We start from the raw sequence: 21,280 nt of genomic DNA on the forward strand, positions 1-21,280 counted from the left end.
GCCTCCTTCCTTCATCAACTCTGTGCAAGGAACATGATGCTCAGAGAGGCTGAGAAACATGCCCTGGGCAACACAGTGAGTGGCGAGCTGGGATAGGAACACACAGCCGGCAGACTACAGACTGGGCTCAGGACACCGAGGGTGCCCAGAAAGGAGTCTCATTTCCAGACCCTACACAGGCACACCCAGAGCCAGGGGGAGTTTGTCCTTAGCAGTTTTCATCTGCAAAAGTCCCTGTAACGAGAGAAGCTGGGGCCAGACGACACAGCCATGAGGGTAAGAGGAGGGGGCTGAGCTGACAAGGTGTGTTCTCGTGAGCCTGGCCTGCACCTGGCCTCCCGGGGATACTCACATCTGCTCTTCCTCAGCGCCACAGCCCCCCACAGCTGTCTGCATCCCTCACGGCTCTGAAACTGCATTCTTTTATTTGAGCGAACCTTCCCTTCATTTCTAAAGAACTCCAGGGGGTGACGGGGACTTGAAGATACCAGGTCTAGGACGAGTGCTCTGCTGACCTCTCTGAGGGTTGGGAGGCTGGTCCAGTCCCAGTCTCTCTGCAGCTGTCAAGGTTCCACCCCACGGAACATAGCTTTGGGGCTCTTGGACATGAAAAAAACCCTCCTCAGCTTGGCGGGTTCCCCCTCCAGGAGCATGGGAGTCCCGCTTGCTCATGGCTTCCCTGTACGATTGAGCAGGAACTTTCGCTAGATTATTTCTCCCTCATCCTGGTCCCTGGGGACTCCCATATTTCCCCCCATGACCTTCAGACCAGAAGGCAACAGATGACAGACCTCATCATCCACATCAGGATACCTGCAGAGGCCGATCTGCTCAAACCCTGCCGAAAAATGATTTTTTTTTTTTTTTCAATACACTCATAACCAACCGTGGCCTTGGGCATGGCTCTTTAAAATCTCAAGTTTTTATTACGGAAAAGTTCACACTGACATAAAAGTAACGAGGAGATGGTGATGATGATTCTCATGGACCCACTCCTGGCTTCAACAGTGATCAACTTACAACCCACCGCTTCATTTCTTTCCCCGCCCACTTCCCTCACCAATCCTTTATTCTGAGCCAGTTTTGGCATGCCACTCACTGTCTCTGTATGTCTGCCCATCTATCAAATGTGAACGGTAATAATATTCTACCTGCAACTGAACACACTCAGCACCACCACTAACACCCATTCTACAAATTAAGGCTTTGAATCGTCACCTCTTTCACCCCCGGCTCTACAAACAACACTTCATGAAGTCACACAAGTTACCTCCCCAGATGCAGTCTTCAGGAATAATTCTGAGCTTCTTCCTGATGGGACCGTTCATGAGCTGACTTAAGGGATCCTGCTGGAGCTGTCTCACGTGGCGTTGGAAAAGATGAACTAAAACAAACTGGTACACGGTGAGTCAAAGGACTGGAAACAAGACCAAGAGGCCCTCCCTCTTTTCTAAGCTGCCAGGGATGCTGTGAGAGGGAGGCTTGCACCTGGAAGATGAAAAGTGGTCCCCTGATTCCCCCAGATGGGGGGAAAGTCAGGAACGTCTTCCAAGTGGAGAGGCTTTATTGGCTTTGACTGGTGCATTTTATGTCCTTTGGGGCCAGTAAGGTTCTCCAGCACGGCCTAAGGAAATCAGCTGAGTGGAACCTAGAGGCCTCTGGCAGCTTCTGTATAAAGGGAGGCTATCAGGCATTCAGCACCCGCAGTGAAAACAACTCAATCCAGCCTTTAGGAGGCTTAACATTGTAATTCAACGTGTAGAAGCTGGTTTCCAAATTTCAAAAACACCGTGTTAAGTGCAAGACTATCTCATGCATGATCCCATCTATGTGAAATGTCCTGAAAAGGCAAATCTAGAGAGACAGAAAGCAGGTTAGTGGTTGCCTGAGGCTGGAAGTGGGAAAAGAAATTGACTGCAGACAGACATGTGGGATCTCTCTGGGGTGATGGAAATGTTCTAAAACAGGACTGTGGTGATGAAATGTTCTAAATGCACTAAAACCCACTGAATTACACAACATGGGTGAATGTTATGGTATGTAAACTATATGTCAATAAAACTTTTCAAAAAATTGGTAGACGCAGGGAAGCTGAGACATGGTCTCCCAACGTCAAGGTCCACTCACCAAGGTGTTTCTGGGTGAATTCTAGATTCGACACCACTCTGGACACAGACGAGCTCTTAGTTAAGATGTTATAAAAGTTCACCCCATCTGTGTTCTGAAATACACAAGAAATGAATTGTGTTATTTCTTTTCTTTGTTTATCCATTACCAGAGCTGCAAAACAGTAAGGTACCTGGCTCCCCATCTTGTCCAAGGACAGCTTTAATTTTGTACATTTGCTCAGACCAGAAAGAAATAAGCTCTGGTGGCCCAGAGACCAGCAGTGCCAACTCGGTCTCCTGGGGGTAGCTCATCCAAGGATGGCTCCAATGCCACAGGAGAAAACCAAGAGCCTGTGTGTTAATTTCCAGGAAGAATCTGCAGAGGGTCCTACACACTCAAGTCCTCAACCTGTGGATTCTTCCTCCTGGCTCACTTCGGCCAGAATACTGCCTGGCAAGGACCCAAACACTCACCTTGGCGGAACATATTCTTTCTTATAGAATCCATACTTTCAGCTGAGGGACAGGCAAGTCTTGCAGGCTGGGTGGCTTTCTGACCTTGTCGCTGCTCAGACTGGTCAGATATATTGTTTAGCTTGACATCATTTCCAGACTTGTGGGCAGTCTCCGGATAGACCCCAGCCCTGACAATACCAACCAAGGTCCCTTCACCCCCAGGGAAAAGCCAAGTAGGCTGGCCCAAACGCATCCCCTCTTACCTGTTCAATGACCATTTCTGCTTTCTCCCAGAGCCTGGTGGCCTCTTGGTAGAGTTCCTTGCTCAGGGCATCCAGGACTTCCTCTGCAACATTAGACACCTCTGCCAAACCCTGGTCATCTAGAAGAGACTGGAATGCAAACAAGAACACTCTGACTTGGCAAGAGACAGAACTCTGGCATCACTCAGGGTAGGCATGGGTAACAGAAAGAGTGGGCGGCAGAAGCAAGGGGGACGTTCATAGAAAAGCACAGCATAACAAGCGCTGTGTTTACTGATGAGGGAAATGCCAGAAAATAGCAACCAAGTCTAGGTGATGGCTATATGGGTATTCACCATGATCGTTCAACCTTTCTGCATATCCGGAAATGTCTATAATAAAAATCTGGGGAGATTTTAAAATGTGCATGTCTAGTACCTGGAGCAATGGGATAACTGTGTTGATGTTTCTTTAAATTTGTCCCCAAGGCCGGCTGTTGCTTACGGTTTTCAACTTGATATGGATTATTAAATAGGTCCCTAAGGGGCAGTGTCAACCGCACAGACAAACCCAACTAGCTTGGTCCCTCCTGCAGACACAGCCAGAGGAAGTCAGCTGGGCTGTCAGGCTGAGAGTTTGGGCTCGTCTACTTACCACACTGTACAGGTACGGTCCCCAGGAGAGCACCGAATCTAAAGGACACCACGCAGGGACAGAGTGAGTTTTCTGTGATTGTCCTCCCCTCAAAACACCTAACCAGCTTTCCTCCCAAAGCAGAGAGAGACAGAAGCAAGAAACACAGTGGCTTTGGGTGTGAAGGCTCCTTAACCCACCAGGGATCATGTCTTGGTGGCTGGGAGGTGGGGTGAGGGTGTGGAACCTTTCTGTTAAGTCAGGGCTAAAGGGCCACATTAATCTGGCCTGATATCAGCCCAGCCAGTGAGTCAGCGCCAGGGATGGCTCCACGGACAGGCTGTGCGTGTGCAGCGGCAGCGCTTATCTGCACGCTTCTCGACTGTGAGGGTATAAGGTATTTCCCCGCCCTCTGCTTCGCTCTGCTCTGCACCCTGCCCGCTCCTCCAATTTGAGGACACAAGTTTCCACCAAGGAGCTAATTAAGGACGAATACTGATTGCATCAAGTTTCTGGGGCTATACTGCCAATCAATTCATTTCAATTCCAAAAGTACACTGAGAATGTAAAGGCGTGAGAACTGGAGTAAAGCCAATAATGAGTTTTATGAGACAAATGTGAGTAAGACAACACCCAACTTCACAGAGAACAGTTGGGCTTGGTTTGGACAAGTTCACAGTTACCGTAACTAAGGCTAGTCCATTGATAGAAGTGCTAAGAAGGTAGCAAGCACAACTTTTTTTTTTTGCTTATGTGGTTTTCTTTTGTTTTCTGTAATTTTTCTTAAATTGAAGTACAGTTGACTTATATCAATGGAGAAGGAAATGGCAACCCACTCCAGTATTCTTGCCTGGAGAATTCCATGGACAGAGGAGCCTGGCGGTCTATAGTCCATGGGGTCACAAAGAGCTGGACACGACTGAGTGACTCACACACACTTTGACTTCTATCAAGGACCGTAACTTACAGAGCACACTTGAATACATGGCACTCATGCTCAGTAACTCAGTCATGTCTGACTCTGTGACCCCATGGACTGCAGCCCACCAGGCTCCTTTGTACATGGGATTTTCCAGGCAAGAATACTGGAGCAGGTTGCCACTTCCTACTCCAATCATTAGGGTAGGGTAACAAAATAACTTCTCCAAAAGGAGAAAAGAGTAAATGAAAACACAGCCCTTATTTATTCAATGTCTCTCTTTTATATCCCTGATAGCCACCATACTGGAGATGTTGAGCAACAGGAACATTTTTAACTTACAAGAGGGCATTAAGATGACGCAATGGCTAATGCACCACTCCTTTGCTACAAAGCCTTCAACAGTTCCCCCAAAGCCCAACCATCTCAAAGTCTGTTTCAAATAACCTCACTTCTGCAGGATGCTACCCTAGGTATTAACACAGAAATATGATTTGTTAGCTAAATACCTTTGGGGTTATGCAAAAGACAACACTTTTTTTTTTTAACTGCAGGACTTATCAGAGCCTTTAATGTGCCTGTGAACCTTGAGGAGGTACGGCCAGTATTTGGCACTTGCAAAACTTATTTGGCCATGGAGCCCTTTGCATACCACTTCACTGGGCTGGTATTCTTCAGGACACACCCTGAGAAATGCAGACACACCAGGTCCTTCAGAAACTAGCTGTCATTCTCCTCTCCAGCTAAACCATCAAGCCTGGGCCTCGGTTTCTTATAAAGAATCAACTGCAGTCCTCCAAGGCATCCCATTTCCTGCTTTATCTAGACCAGGGATTGGCAAACCTTTTCTGTAAAGGGACAAACAGTAAATGTGTTTGGCTTTGCAGGTCAGCTGGTCTCTGTTGCAACTACTCAACTCTGTTATTGCAGGCTCCAAACAGATGACCTGTATTCTACAAATGAATGGGCACGCTAGTGTCCCAGCAAAAAGCTTATTTACTAAAGCAGGGTGGTGGGACAGACTTGACTTAGAAGCCGTAGTTTGAGCCTGGATGTGTACCTCTGAGGTCACCTCTGCAGTGACGGAAACGTTCTCTATCTGTGTGATCCACAACACGTCCACAGCCACCTATGGCTACTGGATACTTTGAAATGATAGTAGTGCAGACAAAAGATTTGATTTTTATTGTATTTTATAATATAAATTTAAATAGTCATATGTGGCTCAGTTCAGTGTAGTCGCTCAGTCGTGTCTGACTCTGCGATCCCATGGACTGCAGCACACCAGGTCTCCCTGTCCATCACCAACTCCCAGAGCTTGCTCAAACTCATGTCCATCGAGTCAATGATGTCATCCAACCATCTCATCCTCGGTTGTCCCGTTCTCCTCCTGCCTTGAATCATTCCCTGCATCAGGGTCTTTTCAAATGAGTCAGTTCTTCTCATCAGGTGGCCAAAGTATTGGAGGTTCAGCTTCAGCATCAGTCCTTCCAATGAATATTCAGGACTGATTTCCTTTAGGATGGACTGGCTGGATCTCCTTGCAGTCCAAGGGATTCTCAAGAGTCTTCTCCAACACCACAGTTCAAAACATCAGTTCTTCAGTGCTCAGCTTTCTTTATAGTCCAACTCTCACATCCATACATGACTACTGGATAAACCACAGCTTTGACTAGATGGACCTTTGATGGCAAAGTAATGTCTCTGCTTTTTAATATGCTGTCTAGGTTGGTCATAGCTTTTCTTCCAAGGAGCAAGTGTCTTTTAATTTCATGGCTGCAGTCACCATCTGCAGTGATTTTGGAGGCCAAAAAAAATAGTTTCTCACTGTTTCCATTGTTTCCCTATCTATTTGCCATGAAGTGATGGGACCAGATGCCATGATCTTAACTTTCTGAATGTTGAGTTTTAAGCCAACTTTTTCACTTTCCTCTTTCACTTTCATCAAGAGGCTCTTCTTCAGTTTCTGCCATAAGGGTGGTGTCATCTGCCTATCTGAGGTTACGGATATTTCTCCCGGCAATCTTGATTCCAGCTTGTGCTTCATCCAGCCCGGCATTTTGCATGATGTACTCTGCATGTAAGTTAAATAATAAGCAGGGTGACAATATACAGGCTTGACATACTCCTTTCCCAATTTGGAACCAGTCTGTTGTTCCATATCAAGTTCTAACTGTTGCTTCTTGACCTGCATATGGATTTCTCAGGAGGCAGGTAAGGTGGACTGGTATTCCTATCTCTTTAAGAATTTTCCACAGTTTGCTGTGATCCACACAGTCAAAGGCTTCGGCATAGTCAATAAAGCAGAAGTAGATGTTATTCTGGAACTCTCTTGCTTTTTTGATGATCCAACGGATGCTTGCAATTGCAATTTGATCTCTGGTTCCTCTGCCCTTTCTAAATCCAGCCTGAAGATCTGGAATTTTATGGTTCATGTGCTGTTGAAGCCCGGATTGGAGAATTTTGAGCATTACTTTACTAGCGGGTGAGATGAGTGCAATTGTGCGGTAGTTTGAACATTTTTTGGCATTGCCTTTCTTTGGGATTGGAATGAAAATGGACCTTTTCCAGTCCTGTGGCCACTGCTGAGTATTCCAAATATGTTGGCATATTGAGTGCAGCACTTTAACAGCATCATCTTTTAGGATTTGAAATAGTTCAACTGGAATTCCATTCCCTCCACTGTTTGTAGTGATGCTTCCTAAGGCCCATTTGACTTCACATTCCAGGATGTCTGGCTCTAGGTGAGCAATCACACAATCGTCATTATCTGGGGCATGAATATCTTTTTTGTATAGTTCTGTGTATTCTTGCCACCTCTTCTTAATATCTTCTGCTTCTGTTAGGTCCATACTGTTTCTGTCCTTTATTGTGCCCATCTTTGCATGAAAAGTTCTCTTGGTATCTCTAGTTTTCTTGAAGAGCTCTCTAGTATTTCCCATTCTATTGTTTTCCTCTATTTCTTTGCACTGATCACTGAGGAAGGCTTTCTTATCTCTCCTTGCTTTCTTTGGAACTCTGCATTCAGATGGGTCTATCTGTCCTTTTCTCCTTTGCCTTTAGCTTCTCTTCTTTTCTCAGCTATTTGTAAGGCCTCCTCGGACATTTTGCCTTTTCGCATTTCTTTTTCTTGGAGATGGTCTTTTTTTTTTTTAATTTTATTTTATTTTTAAACTTTACATAACTGTATTAGTTTTGCCAAATATCAAAATGAATCCATCACAGGTATACATGTGCTCCCCATCCTGAACCCTCCTCCCTCCTCCCTCCCCATACCATCCCTCTGGGTCGTCCCAGTGCACTAGCCCCAAGCATCCAGTATCGTGCATTGAACCTGGACTGGCTGGAGATGGTCTTGATCCCTGTCACCTGTACGATGTCACAAACCTCTGTCCATAGTTCTTCAGGCACTCTGTCCATCAGATCTAATCCCTTGAATCTATTTGTCACTTCTACTGTATCATCATAAGGGATTTGGTTTAGGTCATACCTGAATGGTCTAGTGGTTTTGCCTTTTTTCTTCAATTTAAGTCTGAATTTTGCAACAAGGAGTTCATGATCTGAGCCCCAATCAGCTCCCGGGGCTTATTTTTGCTGACTGTATAGAGCTTCGCCATCTTTGGCTGCAAAGAATATAATCAATCTGATTTCGGTACTGTGGCTATGGTTACCACATTGAGCTGTGCAGATCTTCTTGAAGGCATGAAGCAGGTCTGTGTATCTTTCCCAGCACTGGGCACAACACGTGCTCCCTGGCAAGCAATTAATAGTCGCACATGGAAGTGAACGGTAATCCTCCTCCAAAAAGGGAGTACTTCTGGGGTGGAAGAGCGATCCGTACGGTGCACCTGGACACAGGGGTTCAGGGCTGGGCAGACAGACTCTTAAGGGCGGGTGGGTCATGCGAGCTGACTTCGGGAGGTTTTGGACCAGACAAAGAGCACGTGCAAAGGAGGAGGCTGACCTACTGGTCTCAAGGAGGAACGCACGGTGACGGCTAAGTGCCTGCTGCCTTCATGTGCATCCTGGGTTTAGCTGTGTGACTTTAGGAAAACTGCTTAACCTGAGTCTCAGTTTCATCACCTCCAAACCTGGGATAGTAACACCAACCATCCCATGGAGATGTCGTTAAGCTTCAGCAAAGTTAACACATATAAAGTGTTTAGTATTGTTAATGCAGTTGTGATGAGACCCTTGAAGGGTGTGGGAGGCCAGTTCTGTCACTCTGAGCGAGACAGTTGGCAGGATGCCCGCCAACCCCTTAGGTCTCGGGTCAAGGCTTCTGCAGCGTCACAGTGTCCTAGGAGGTTCATCCAGAAAGGACACACAAAGGGCAGTGCTTTTCACAATGGGGACTGAGGATGTCCCTGCCAGCCCCGTCGCTCCCAGTGCAGGAGGCCCAGGTTTGATGCCTGGTCAGGGAACTAAGATCCTGCACATCGTGCAGCTCAGCCCCGCCAACACACCTTTCCCCAACCCCCATCCCTGCCCCCTGCCAAAAAAATCCGAAAGTGTCCTACTTACCGATGGGAGAGATCCAAGCGTCACCCAGAGCAACCCCAGCAAAGTTGCACTGGATGGTCTTTTGCTGAACAGCCTGAAAGAGAAGCCAAGAAACATCCTTGTCAAGAAGACCCAGGGGCCTCCCTCCTTTCCTCAACAGAAGGGAGTCGGGCCTTAACACACAGCCTTTCCTGAGCACAGAGTGCTTCTGCTCACCCAGGATGCTCTGGGTACCCAAAGACCTCAGACATCCACTAGAGGACAAGGGTAACTGTCCTGCCGCCCACTATCTGCAAAATGAATGGGAACTGTGAAGTTCTCCCAAGGGTGTTGGCAGGATTTGTGTGGGCTCTGGTGTAGCCCCTGTCTTCTTTAGAAGGGACACATGGAATACACAGAGTATAACCTTTACAAATTGTAAATCATTATATTGTACATGAGAGTCTTCCCTATGGCTCAAATGGTAAAGAATCTGCCTGCAATGCAGGAGACCTGGCTTCGATCCCTGGGTCGGGAAGATCCTTTGCAGAATGGAATGGCAATCCACTTCAGTATTCCTGCCTGGAGAATCCCATGGACAGAGGAGCCTGGGGGGCTACCGTCTGTGGGATCACAAAGAGTCGGACACGACTGAGCGACTAACACTACCACTACTAAATTGTACGTAGGGAACATATAATATTGAACATCAATTATACTTCAATGAAAAAAAGGTCATACAAGTTCACTGTAAAATATTTACTCACTGAAGGAGACAGGAGAAAGATGTGAAAAAAACTTTACCTCTGCCCCACCTACATCCTCACACCCATGAGTTAACCACAGTTAACATGGTATATATTATTCTAACTTCTTCCTTTGGTTTCATAAGCATATATATATTTGTATGTGTATATACACACAGATCTACCCATTCTTTCTGATGGCTGCAAACTGTCCATCATGGAAAGATCCACGTATTTCACTTAAGTAATCCTCTATAGATAATAATGCTCAAAATTCTCCAACCCAGGCTTCAACAGTAGGTGAACCATGAACTTCCAGATGTTCAAGCTGGATTTAGAAAAGGCAGAGGAACCAGAGATCAAACTGCCAACATCCACTGGATTACTGAAAAAGCAGAAAAACATCTACTTCTGCTTTACTGACTATGCCAAAGCCTTTGACTGTGTGGATCACAACAAACTGTGGAAAATTCTTCAAGAGATGGGAATACCAGACCACTTTACCTGCCTCCTGAGAAATCTGTACGCAGGTCAAGAAGCAACAGTTAGAACTGGACATGGAACAACAGACTGGCTCCAAATTGGGAAAGGAGTACGTCAAGGCTGTATACTGTCACCCTCCTTATTTAACTTATATGCAGAGTACATCATGAGAAATGCAGGACTGGATGAAGCCCAAGCTTATCAATAATCTCAGATATGACACCACCCTTATGGCAGAAACAGAAGAAGAAGTAAAGAGCCTCTTGAAGGTGAAAGAGGAGAGTGAAAAAGCTGGCTTAAAACTCAACATTCAGAAAACTAAGATCATGGCATCTGGTCTCATCACTTCATGGCAAATAGATAGGGAAACAATGGAAACACTGAGAGACTTTATTTTTTGGCCTCCAAAATCACTGCAGATGGTGACTGCAGCCATGAAATTAAAAGACGCTTGCTCCTTAGAAGAAAAGTTATGACCAACCTAGACAGCATATTAAAAAGCAGAGACAATATTTTGCTGTCAAAGGTCCATCTAGTCAAAAGTTTTGGTTTTTCCAGTGGTCATGTATGGATGTGAGAGTTGGACTATAAAGAAAGCTGAGGGCTGAAGCACTGATGTTTTGAACTGTGGTGTTGGAGAAGACTCTTGAGAGTCCCTTGGACTGCAAGGAGATCCAACCAGTCCATCCTAAAGGAAATCAGTCCTGAATATTCATTGGAAGGACTGATGCTGAAGCTAAAACTTCAATACTTTGGCCAACTGATGAGAAGAACTGACTCATTTGAAAAGACCCTGATGCAGGGAATGATTGACGGCAGGAGGAGAAGCGGACGAGAGAGGATGAGATGGTTGGATGGCATCACCAACTCAATGGACATGAGTTTGAGCAAGGTCCGAGAGTTGGGGATGGACAGGGAAGCCTGGCATGCTGCAGTCCATGGGGTCGCAAAGAGTCAGACAGGACTGAGTGACTGAACTGAACTGAACTGAACAGATAGTCACTGAGCTTGTTTTCCTTTTATGGACATTGTAAACGATGATGAACTAAACATCCTCTCACACACATGCATGTATAAGTATTCCCACAGGACAGACTCTTAGATGTGAAATTATTGGTTCAAAAGGCACATACATTTTATAAGCAGACAGATAGCCAAACTGCCTTTAAAAAATGATTTACCAATTTTCCTTCCTAACAAAGGTTCATGAGTGCACTTACTTCCTTGTTATTCAGTCTCCTAGTCACGTCCAACTCTTTGCGACCCCATGAACTGAGGCACGCCAGGACTCCCTGTCCTTCCCTATCTTCCGAAGTTTGCCCAAGGTCCTGTCCATTGTTTTGGTGATGCCATACAACCATCTCATCCTCTGTCATCCCCTTCTCCTTCTGCCCTCAATCTTTCCCAGCATCACAGACTTTTCCGAGTCAGCTGTTTGCATCAGATACTGGAGTTCCAGCTTCAGCACCAGTCCTTCCAACAAGAATTCAGGGTTGATTTCCCTTAAGATTGACTGCTTCGATCTCCTTGCTGTCCAAGGGACTCTCAGGAGTTTCAGGAGTTTTCTCACAGTTTGAAAGCATCAGTTTTTGGGCCCTCCGCCTTCTTTTCAGTCCAGCTCTCACATCCACACATGACCACTGGGAAGACCATCGCCTGGACTATTTGGACCTTTGGTGGCAGAGTAACGTCTCTGCTTTTCAACACACTGCCTAGGTTTGTCATAGCTTTCTTGCCAAGAAACAAACTTCTTACTAAAACTGGGGGTTACCAATTTTCTAAAATATTTGCAAATCCCACAGCTTTGATTTACTAATAAAAATTGAACACCATTCACATGTTCACAGGCTGTTTGCATTTCTTCAATAAATCATTTCCTCATATCTTTTGGCAAATTTATATTATGATATTACCCTTTTTTAAGTGGATTTATTGATACGAAGACTTTTCTATTATATATTTGTGAGTCTGTACACATATCTTTTAAAATTATTTATAGAACTCTAAGAAGTTTTAAATTTCTAGATCTAAATTATGCCAAAATTATTCTTTTTGGCTTTTCATCTTATGAAAGAAAGCTTTCCTACCCAAGATTATACATCTTTTCTTCTATATTTTCAAGTACTCTTATAGTTCTGATTTTTACATTAAAATTTTGAATCTATCAAGAACTGCTGTTCTGGACTTCTCTCGTGGTCCAGTGGTTAAGACTCCCCTGCCAACGCAGGGGACACGGGTTCCATCCCTGGCCTGGGAAGATTCCACATGCCTCGGGGCAACTAAGCCCATGAACCACAACTCCTAAGCCCTGCAGCTCAGGAGCCGCAACTCCTGAAGCCCGCACACCCTCGACCCGTGCTCCACAACAGAAGCCAGCACAATGAGAAGCCTGTGCACCGCAACGAAGAGCAGCGTCTGCTCACCGCAACTAGAGAAAGCCCATGTGCGGCCACAGAGACCCAGCGCAGTCAAAGCAAAATACCGATGTTTCACGCAAGGCAGGAATCTAACTTTACTAACCTCCAAAGTAATAGCCATCTGTCTCCAAACCATTTGCTGAACCTTCTGTCTTTCCCTGTGATATGAAATACCACCCTATCATTTATATAAGATCTTATGTAAGTATGATATATATGTATCATATACATAGTCACATGCATATACACACATACATACAAGTACAGACAAAATATGCTTCCAGACTCTCTAACCTGCTACATTTATCTGCATTTGTTGCTATGCCAGCACCACATTGCTTCACTCAGCGGAATAGCTTGTTTAATATTGGAACTGTGCCAACTTCACTATTCTTTTTGAAACTTTTTATGGTCATTCAGATCAGATCAGTCGCTCAGTCATGTCCGACTCTTTGCGACCCCATGAATCGCAGCACGCCAGGCCTCCCTGTCCATCACCAACTCCCGGAGTTCACTGAGACTCATGTCCATCGAGTCAGTGATGCCATCCAGCCATCTCATCCTCTACAGACTTTCTCTTACTTTCCATGTACAAGGTCCTATTCAAAGTATATTTAATTATCAGGTGAGTACAACAAGTAAAATAATCAGTTTCGGTCTGGAACCAAACAACAAAGTCATCTTCCCTGTTACCTTATAAAGTTCTAGAGCGATGCCAGCAGCCATCTTTCCTCCATAAGACTCTGAGAAAATGTAGAATGGAATCCTCTAGAAGAAAAAGAATTTATAAAGAATTAAATATCCTGAATGCCTTTTAATTCACATGAATCCATTTCAAATTTCTACTGCATGTAATGGCCAGGCAAAACAAATCTGCTTCTGTTGATCTTTCCTCCCATATCTGGTTTTTATGTGTCAGGAGAATACTGGGTGCAGGGTCATTCTTTCAAGCTAAAACCATCTTTACAGACGACAGAAACCCACAACCTGATCCCTGGGTACAAAAAGGTTTTCTCTGGAATGAGCTGGGCGTGTAACTCTTTGCGGGTGTTTGCACCTGATGGATCCAGTGCTATGACTGCGAGCCCCTCGCTGAGCTGTTTCTGAGGCCCCACTTACCTCGAATTCTTTGTGGAAATCAAAGAAGCTCTTCAGGAGAAATATCATGTCTGATACCACGGTGGCCAGGTCTCTGGCGTATGCATCAGTCTTGTTCACATAACTGAATCCGGCGCCCACGGGGTTATCCACAAACAGGAGGCTGGCCGACTGGAGCTACACGCCACCCCAGGAAAGTCAGATGTTGCAATCAGCCAGCCAGTCCCCAACCATCTTTTGATCATCTTTTGTGAGCTCAACAAAAGCCACACATGTGAGGATATCAGTGTGGTTATGGTCTGTTATTAAAATGGGTTTTAAAAAAAATCTGGACTAGGGACACGGACTAGTACAGCAAAGAAAAGGAGAGCCAAGAAGGAAAAAGTCACGTATGCGTGGGGACTGAGGCATCCAGGCTGTCACTCTGACGCAATACAAACGTCCTGGACGTAACGCGCTAGCACAGGGAGAACCCTGTGGTGTCGGTCTGAGCAACAGCTCGAGGCAGGAGGAGGTCTGGACCACACATGTGTTTTCTTTAAGATGGATCCAGTTTCCACATTGGCTGGCTTTGCTGAACACTACAAAAACAGAATTTATTCTACTACCTTTCCCACAAAAGTTTAGACTTTTATATCCTGAAGGATCCCTAGTAATAACACAGTCCAGCCATGTCCTTTACAGTTTAGGAAATCAAAGCCCAGAAAAGGCCCAGGACCTGTCCAGGGTCACAAAGTTGGATAGGTAATGGCAGCATCAGGACCAAGGCCAGCATCTCCTCACTTCCTGTTCCAGCTCTCTGCCCCAGTCACGTGACTCTCTTTGTCATGGGAGGCTTGGGGACAAGCCAGAGGGGGCACTCTGCTACTGCAAATGGAAGTGATATTTCACCTGGAAGCATGTGTAAGAATGTTTCAGGCTGAGGGAAGAGCCTGTGCAAAGACCCTGAGTCTAAAGTAAATCCACTTGAAGACCAGTGTGGAGACAGGGGTGTTCCTGCAGTGCGTCTCAGGTAAACATGGTGAGCTGGGTGTGACTGGGTGGCCCCAGGAATGAAGTCGAGGCCCAGGAATCACCCTTGCAAAGGCCTGAAGGAAGAGGGCACTGGAGAGGAGCTGGGAGGTGTGACTGGGGGCAGCAGGAGCCAATTTCTGTGTCGGAAACTGGATCTGATCTTCTGGGAACCTGAAAGATGGTAAACTAAGGAGGGACTGGCATTGGAGAGTTTCATTTGTGTGGCATGTAGATTACAGGGTGGGAATGGGGGAGACCTTTGAACGCACCCCTGAAAGGCAGTGAAAGAGGGGTGGATGAAAAATATTAACAACCTTGGGTATTAAACACAGAGCTACAAATGGACCCAGAAATTCCCCGCTAAACTGAAACTGCAACCAGTATCTGTACGCTAATGTTGCCTGCATTACTCACGACAGCCAAAAGGTGGAAATAACCTAAGGGTCCATCAGCAGATGGGGGAGGGGCAGAGGCACAGAGCAGAGGGTGGCCACGAGCCCAGAGCAAAGCCCCCACCCGCCGAGCCCCTCAGCATCCGGCAGCCTGGGGGCAGAGGTCGAGCGTGGGGACAGCGGGACGGACCCCAGACTGGAGGGAGAAGAACAACGGAGCCGGGGGGGCAGGATCTGGTCAGAGAGGGGCGGGTGAGGAGGTGAAGCTGAGAATGAAGGCGCAGCGCAGAGTCAGAGAACCAGAGAGGCATCAAAAGGGCAGAAGACAAGGGGTCTGAGGTCTGGAGGAAGACAAGCACTGAGATAGGAGAGGAGGAGAAGAAAGAAAGGACTGGAGGTCGTGGCCAGAGGGTGGGACTCTGGTGTCTGAGACTGTAGCAAGGTCTAGCGCCTGGGTAATGCCAAGTCCAGGTGTCTGCGAGAGCAGACGGAGCTTTCTGCAGGGAAGTGGAGAGAAAGGTCATGGAGTTGGGAAGGTGACCGGTGTAGGACAAGCTGCCTTCAGAAATGGAAGCAGCTGGTGGAGAGGAGGCCTGTGGACAAGCACCCAAGGCCCCCCCTGCATACAGAGGAAGAGGGCGGGGGCGGGGTGGGGCCCCTCAACCTGGGGATGGGATGGGATCAGGTGGGGCTCAGTCTGCGAGAGGCCACGTGACACTGAGAGTTCTGGGCCTTCCTCACTGTACCCAAGTGGTCTTTCGTGGCTGGAGATTCCTATCAAGCGGCCCGATTTCCTCAAAGTTTCCAAAGCCAGTGCTGGAACCACCTGGACCACCCTGTGGAAGAAAGAAAGAACCAAAAATAAACTCAGAGAAAATGTCTGTTAAACCTTCATCATTACAGCAATGACCACACTCACTGTTAATGATTTATGACCCAGCAACGGCTGCGTCAACCTTACACACAGGACACAGCTGGTCCACTGAGCAAGGGATGCTGAAAGCTCAGCTTCTCTGTGCACCAGTGCTGAATCACATCTCAGAGACAGAGTTGTGGGTGAAGTAGAACAGGGCAGCTTTATCACTTCGCCAGGTAATGGGGGACACAGCAGGCTAATGCCCTCAAAACCAAGCATCCCAACTTGGGGAAGACAGTGACAAGTTTTATATTAACCGAAATTGTTCAAAGAGGGTGTGATCAGCTCATGGACACTCTTCTCATGGGTTGGTGGTAAGGTAAGGAGTCAACCTCATCAACCTTCAGGTCCAACTGGTCTGGAGTCTACATGCTGGAGGGCGGCATACTATCATTAATCATCACCTTCTCCTACCTGGAGGGTGTTTCAATATAAGCAAAATAGCTCAAAGGTACTGTCGTATGTAATCTCTGATGACGCCTTCATGGATCACAGCCTTGTCGTGGCAAAGGGGCCTGTGTAACTCAATGAAGCTATGAGCCATGCCAGGCAGGGCCAAGACAGGTGGTTCACAGTGAAGAGTTCTGATGAAATGTGGTTCATGGGAGGAGGAAATGGCAAACCATTTCAGTATTCTTGCTGAGAAACTTATGGATAGTATGAAAAGGCAAAAATATATCACACTGGAAGATGATCCTGCCAGGTCAGAAGGTGTCCAATATGCTACCGGGGAAAAGTGGAAAGCAATTACTAATAGCTCCAGAAAGAATGACGAGACTGGGCCAAAGTGGAAATGACGCTCAGCTGTGGATGTGCCTGCTGGTGAAAATAAAGTCTGATGCTGTAAAGAATATTGCATATGAACCTGGAGTGTTAGGTCCATGAATCAAGGCAAATTAGAAGTGGTCAAATAGGAGATGGCAAGAGTGAACATGGACATCTTAGGAATCAGTAAACCAAAATGAATGGGAATGGGTGAATTTGATTCAGAAGACCATTATATCTATGATGGTGGGCAAGAATCCCTTAGAAAGAATGGAGCAGCTCTCATAGTCAACAGAAGAGTCCAAAATGGGGTAATTAGATGCAATCTCAAAAAAGGCAGGAGCCTATTATACAGAGTGAAGTAAGCCAGAAAGAAAAACACCAATACAGTATACTAACACATATATATGGAATTTAGAAAGATGGTAACAATAACCCTGTATACGAGACAGCAAAAGAGACATTGATGTATAGAGCAGTCTTATGGACTCGGTGGGAGAGGTAGAGGGTGGGAAGATTTGGGAGAATGGTATTGAAACATGTATAATATCATGTATGAAACAAGTCGCCAGCCCAGGTTCGATGCACGATACTGGATGCTTGGGGCTGGTGCACTGGGACGACCCAGAGGGATGGTATGGGGAGGGAGGAGGGAGGAGGGTTCAGGATGGGGAACACATGTATACCTGTGGTGGATTCATTTCGATATTTGGCAAAACCAATACAATACTGTAAAGTTTAAAAATAAAAAAAATTAAAAAAAAAAAAAAAGGCAGAATGACTTCAGTTCATTTCCAAGGCAAACCATTCAAAGTCATGGTAATTCAAGTCTATGCCCCAACCACTGATGCCAAAGAAGCTGAAGTTGACTGGTTCTACAAAGATCTACAAGACCTTCTAGGACTAACACCAAACAAGGATGTCCTTTGCATCTTAGGGGACAGGAATGCAAAAGCAGGAAGTCAAGAGATACCTGGAGTAATGGGCAAGTTTAGCCTTGGAGTACAAAATGAAGCAGGGCAAAGGCTAGCAGAGTTTTGCCAAGAGCAAACATTTTTATCTAACAACATGAGAGTTAACTACACATGGACATCACCAAAAGGTTAAAACCTAATCAGACTGATTACATTCTTTGCAGCCAAAGATGGAGAAGCTCCATATAGTCAGCAAAAACAAGACTGGGAGCTGACTGTGGCTCACATCATGAGCTTCTTACTGTAAAATTCAGACTTAAATTGAAGAAAGCAGGCAAAACCACTAGGCCATTCAGGAATGATCTAGATCAAATCCATTATGATTATACAGTGAAGGCAATGAATAGATTCAAGGGATTGTATCTGGTAAACAGAGTGCCTGAAGAACTATAGATGGAGGTTCATAACATTGTACAGGAAGCAGTGATCAAAATCATCCCCAAGAAGAAGAAATGCAACAAGGCAAAGTGGTTGTCTGAGGAGGCCTTACAAACAGCTGAGAAAAGAAGAGAAGCTAAAGGCAAAGGAGAAAAGGAAAGATATATCCATTTGAATGCAGAGTTCCAAAGAGCAGCAAGGAGAGAGAAGAAAGCCTTCCTAGGCAATCAATGCAAAGAGAGAGGAAAACAGCAGAATGGGAAAGACTGGAGATCTCTTTCAGAAAACTGGAGATATCCAGGGAACATTTCGTGCAAGGTTTGGGCACAATAAAGGACAGAAACAGTAAGGACCTAACAGAAGCAAAAGAGATTAAGAAGAGAGGTCAAGAATACATAGAAGAACAATGCAAAAAAGGTCTTAATGACCCAGACAACCATGATGGTATGGTCACTAACCTAGAGCCAGACATCCTGGAGTGTGAAGTCAAGTGGGCCTCAGGAAGCATTACTACAAACAAAGCTAGTGGAGGAGATGGAATTTCAGCTGAGCTATTTGAAATCCTAAAAGATGATGCAATATATCAACAAATTTGGAAAACTCAGCAGTGGCCAGAAGATTGGAAAAGGTCAATTTTCATTCCAATCCCAAAGAAGGGCAATGCCAAAGAATGTTCAAACTACTGCACAATTGCACTCATTTCACATGCTACCAAGGTTATACTCAAAATCCTTCAAGCTAGGCTTCAGCAGTACATCAATCAAGAACTTCCACATGTACAAGTTGGATTTAGAAAAGGCAGAGGAACCAGAGATTAACTGCCAACATTCACTGGATCACAGAGAAAGCAAGGGAGTTTCAGAAAAACATCTACTTCTACCTCATTGACTATGCTAAAGCCTTTGACTATGGGGATCACAACCACCTGTTGAAAATTCTTAAAGAGATGGGAATACCAGACCATACTATCTGTCTCCTGAGAAATCTGTACACAGGTCAAGAAGCAACAGTTAGAATTGGACACGGAACAACTGACTTGTTCAAAATTAGGAAAGGAGTATGACAAGGCTGTATACTGTCACCCTGTTCATTTAACTTCTATGCAGAGTACATTACGCAAAATGCCAGGGTGAATGAATCACAAACTGGAATTAACACTGCTGGGAAAAATATCAACAACCTCAGAAATGCAGATGATACCACTCCAATGGCAGAAAGTAAAGAGGAACTAAAGAACCTCTTAATGAGGGTGAAAGAAGAGAGTGAAAAACCAGGCTTAAAACTCAGTATTAAAAAAATCTAAGATCATGGCATTTTGTCCCATCACTTCATGGCAAATAGAAGGGGAAAAGATGGAAGCAGTGACAGATTTTATTTTCCTGTACTCCAAAATCACTGCAGATGGTGACTGCAGCCATGAAATTAAAAGATGCTTACTCCTTGAAAGAAAAGCTATGACAAACCCAGACAGCGTATTAAAAAGCAGAGACATCACTTCGCCAACAAAGGTCTGTAGATTCAAAGCCATGGTTTTTCTTGTAGTCATGTACAGTGTAAGAACAGGACCATAAAGAAGGCTGAGCACTGAAGAATCGATGCTTTCAAACTGTGGTCTGGAGAAGACTCTTGAGAGTCCCTTGGACAGCAAGGAGTCAAACCAGTCAATCCTAAAAGAAATCACTCCTGAATATTCACTGGAAGGACTGATGCTGAGCTGAAGCTCCAATACTTTGGCACTTGAAGTGAAGATGCATTTCATTGGAAAAGACCCTGATGCTGGGAAAGACTGAAGGCAAAAGGAGAAGGGGGTAGCAGAGGATGAGATGGTTTGATAGCATGAGTGACTCAATGGACGTGAATTGGAGTACACTCCGGGAGATAGTGAAGGACAGAGGAGCCTAGTGTGCTGCAGCCCGTGGGGTCGCAAAGAGTGGGACAGGACTTAGTGACTGAAATATAACAACATCCTTTGATGATGAAACAGGGTGTTACCCCAAGGCTGCTCTTGATGGTTTGTTTCTCCCTGGTCTCGCACCCCTTCCCTTCCCTAACTATCAACTGCTTGAATCTGCCCACTGGAACTCAGAGTATGGAGGCTGAATGAAAGCAGTTTCCTATAATCAAAGAAATGAGGAACACAGGAAAGCCTTGTGCCCAGGAGCCCGACAGGGCCCTCACAGGGTCACCAGGGACATCTGGACTCACTGAGCCCCCTGGTAACTGCTGGAAGTTTTGCTGATAGGAAGTGCCCAGGTCAAGCGTTCCCAGAGGGTGCTTTCCTATCTTTGATTCTCTGAGCTTGAGCCACGGCCTGATGTGGGGTTCGCTGAGTTCAAGACATCTCATCCAAACACTCTCCCGTTGAAGATGAGCAGTAGGGCCCGTGGAGGGGACATGTAATTAGGGCTGCCACTGGGACTGGCCTTGTGACCCTGAGGATTTACAAGGGACCCAGACCAAGGGGCAGTTTGATCAGGATGATCCCCAGGATACAATGCAGCAAACACAGAAGTCCCAGGGCAGGAAGCACTCAGTCCCCTGGGTGGCCGGGGTGAGGCAGGATTCCGGGCAGAAGCTCAGGGCTAGAGCCTCAGAATATAAGAGGCAGAGGTTCTCAGGTCTAAGAGAAGGGAGGAGGTCCTTCAGGAGACAGTGAGGGGAAAAGGATGGTTGGTGCTTTTCTGGATAAAACCTCAGAGGCTGGGAGGCCCAACAACCAGCCTCAAGTAAAAGGATACTGTCTCCCTGTGCAAGATGGATAGGAAAGGGAGATACGCAAAGATGGAAGGAAACAGCTCAGCAAAACAGAAGCCAGGCCAGTCTACAGAGGGAAATCGAAAGGAGAAAAAGGAACAACACAGAGTCAGGGCTCAGGGGTATGTAAAGGACCCCGACAGGGAAAGATGTTATGAAACTACCTAATGTGCTGAAACTATGCCAAGCTAACGATTACAAAACTGAGAGGCTATAAATCTCTCTAATTATACGCACTCTATATCTTAAGATTTCCTAATGCAGCAGTAAAAAGCTCGCAAGTCAGAGGGAGCTGTTCATTAAAGTCATATCTAGAACAGCAAAAGGGTGGAACTCCAATGTCCCCCAGCAGGGCAATGGGTTAGTAAACCACGATCACCTAACGATGGAATGTGACACTAGGGTCATAAACCATGAGAAACTATGTGACAGCATTGAAAAATGAATGCGACACACAGTGAAATGAGCGAGGGTCCTCACGACTGACAGAATGAAAAGACTAC

General features: G+C 45.8%; 1 protein-coding gene across 1 annotated transcript in view; it reads right to left on the reverse strand.

Moving 5' to 3' along the window:
* Nucleotides 1–21,280, reverse strand: part of SCPEP1 (serine carboxypeptidase 1) — a 34,067-nt gene that overhangs the window by 4,198 nt on the left and 8,589 nt on the right. The window contains exons 3-10 of the mRNA XM_005886937.3: nucleotides 15,737–15,826; nucleotides 13,606–13,761; nucleotides 13,180–13,254; nucleotides 8,883–8,955; nucleotides 3,461–3,498; nucleotides 2,828–2,956; nucleotides 2,128–2,221; nucleotides 1,271–1,384 (exon numbers count right to left, since the gene is read on the reverse strand). Of these exons, the coding sequence (XP_005886999.2) occupies nucleotides 1,271–1,384; nucleotides 2,128–2,221; nucleotides 2,828–2,956; nucleotides 3,461–3,498; nucleotides 8,883–8,955; nucleotides 13,180–13,254; nucleotides 13,606–13,761; nucleotides 15,737–15,826 (769 nt within the window). The remainder of the gene's footprint in view (nucleotides 1–1,270; nucleotides 1,385–2,127; nucleotides 2,222–2,827; nucleotides 2,957–3,460; nucleotides 3,499–8,882; nucleotides 8,956–13,179; nucleotides 13,255–13,605; nucleotides 13,762–15,736; nucleotides 15,827–21,280) is intronic.

Source organism: Bos mutus, chromosome 19 (assembly GCF_027580195.1).
Source record: "Bos mutus isolate GX-2022 chromosome 19, NWIPB_WYAK_1.1, whole genome shotgun sequence".
Lineage (NCBI taxonomy): Eukaryota > Metazoa > Chordata > Mammalia > Artiodactyla > Bovidae > Bos > Bos mutus.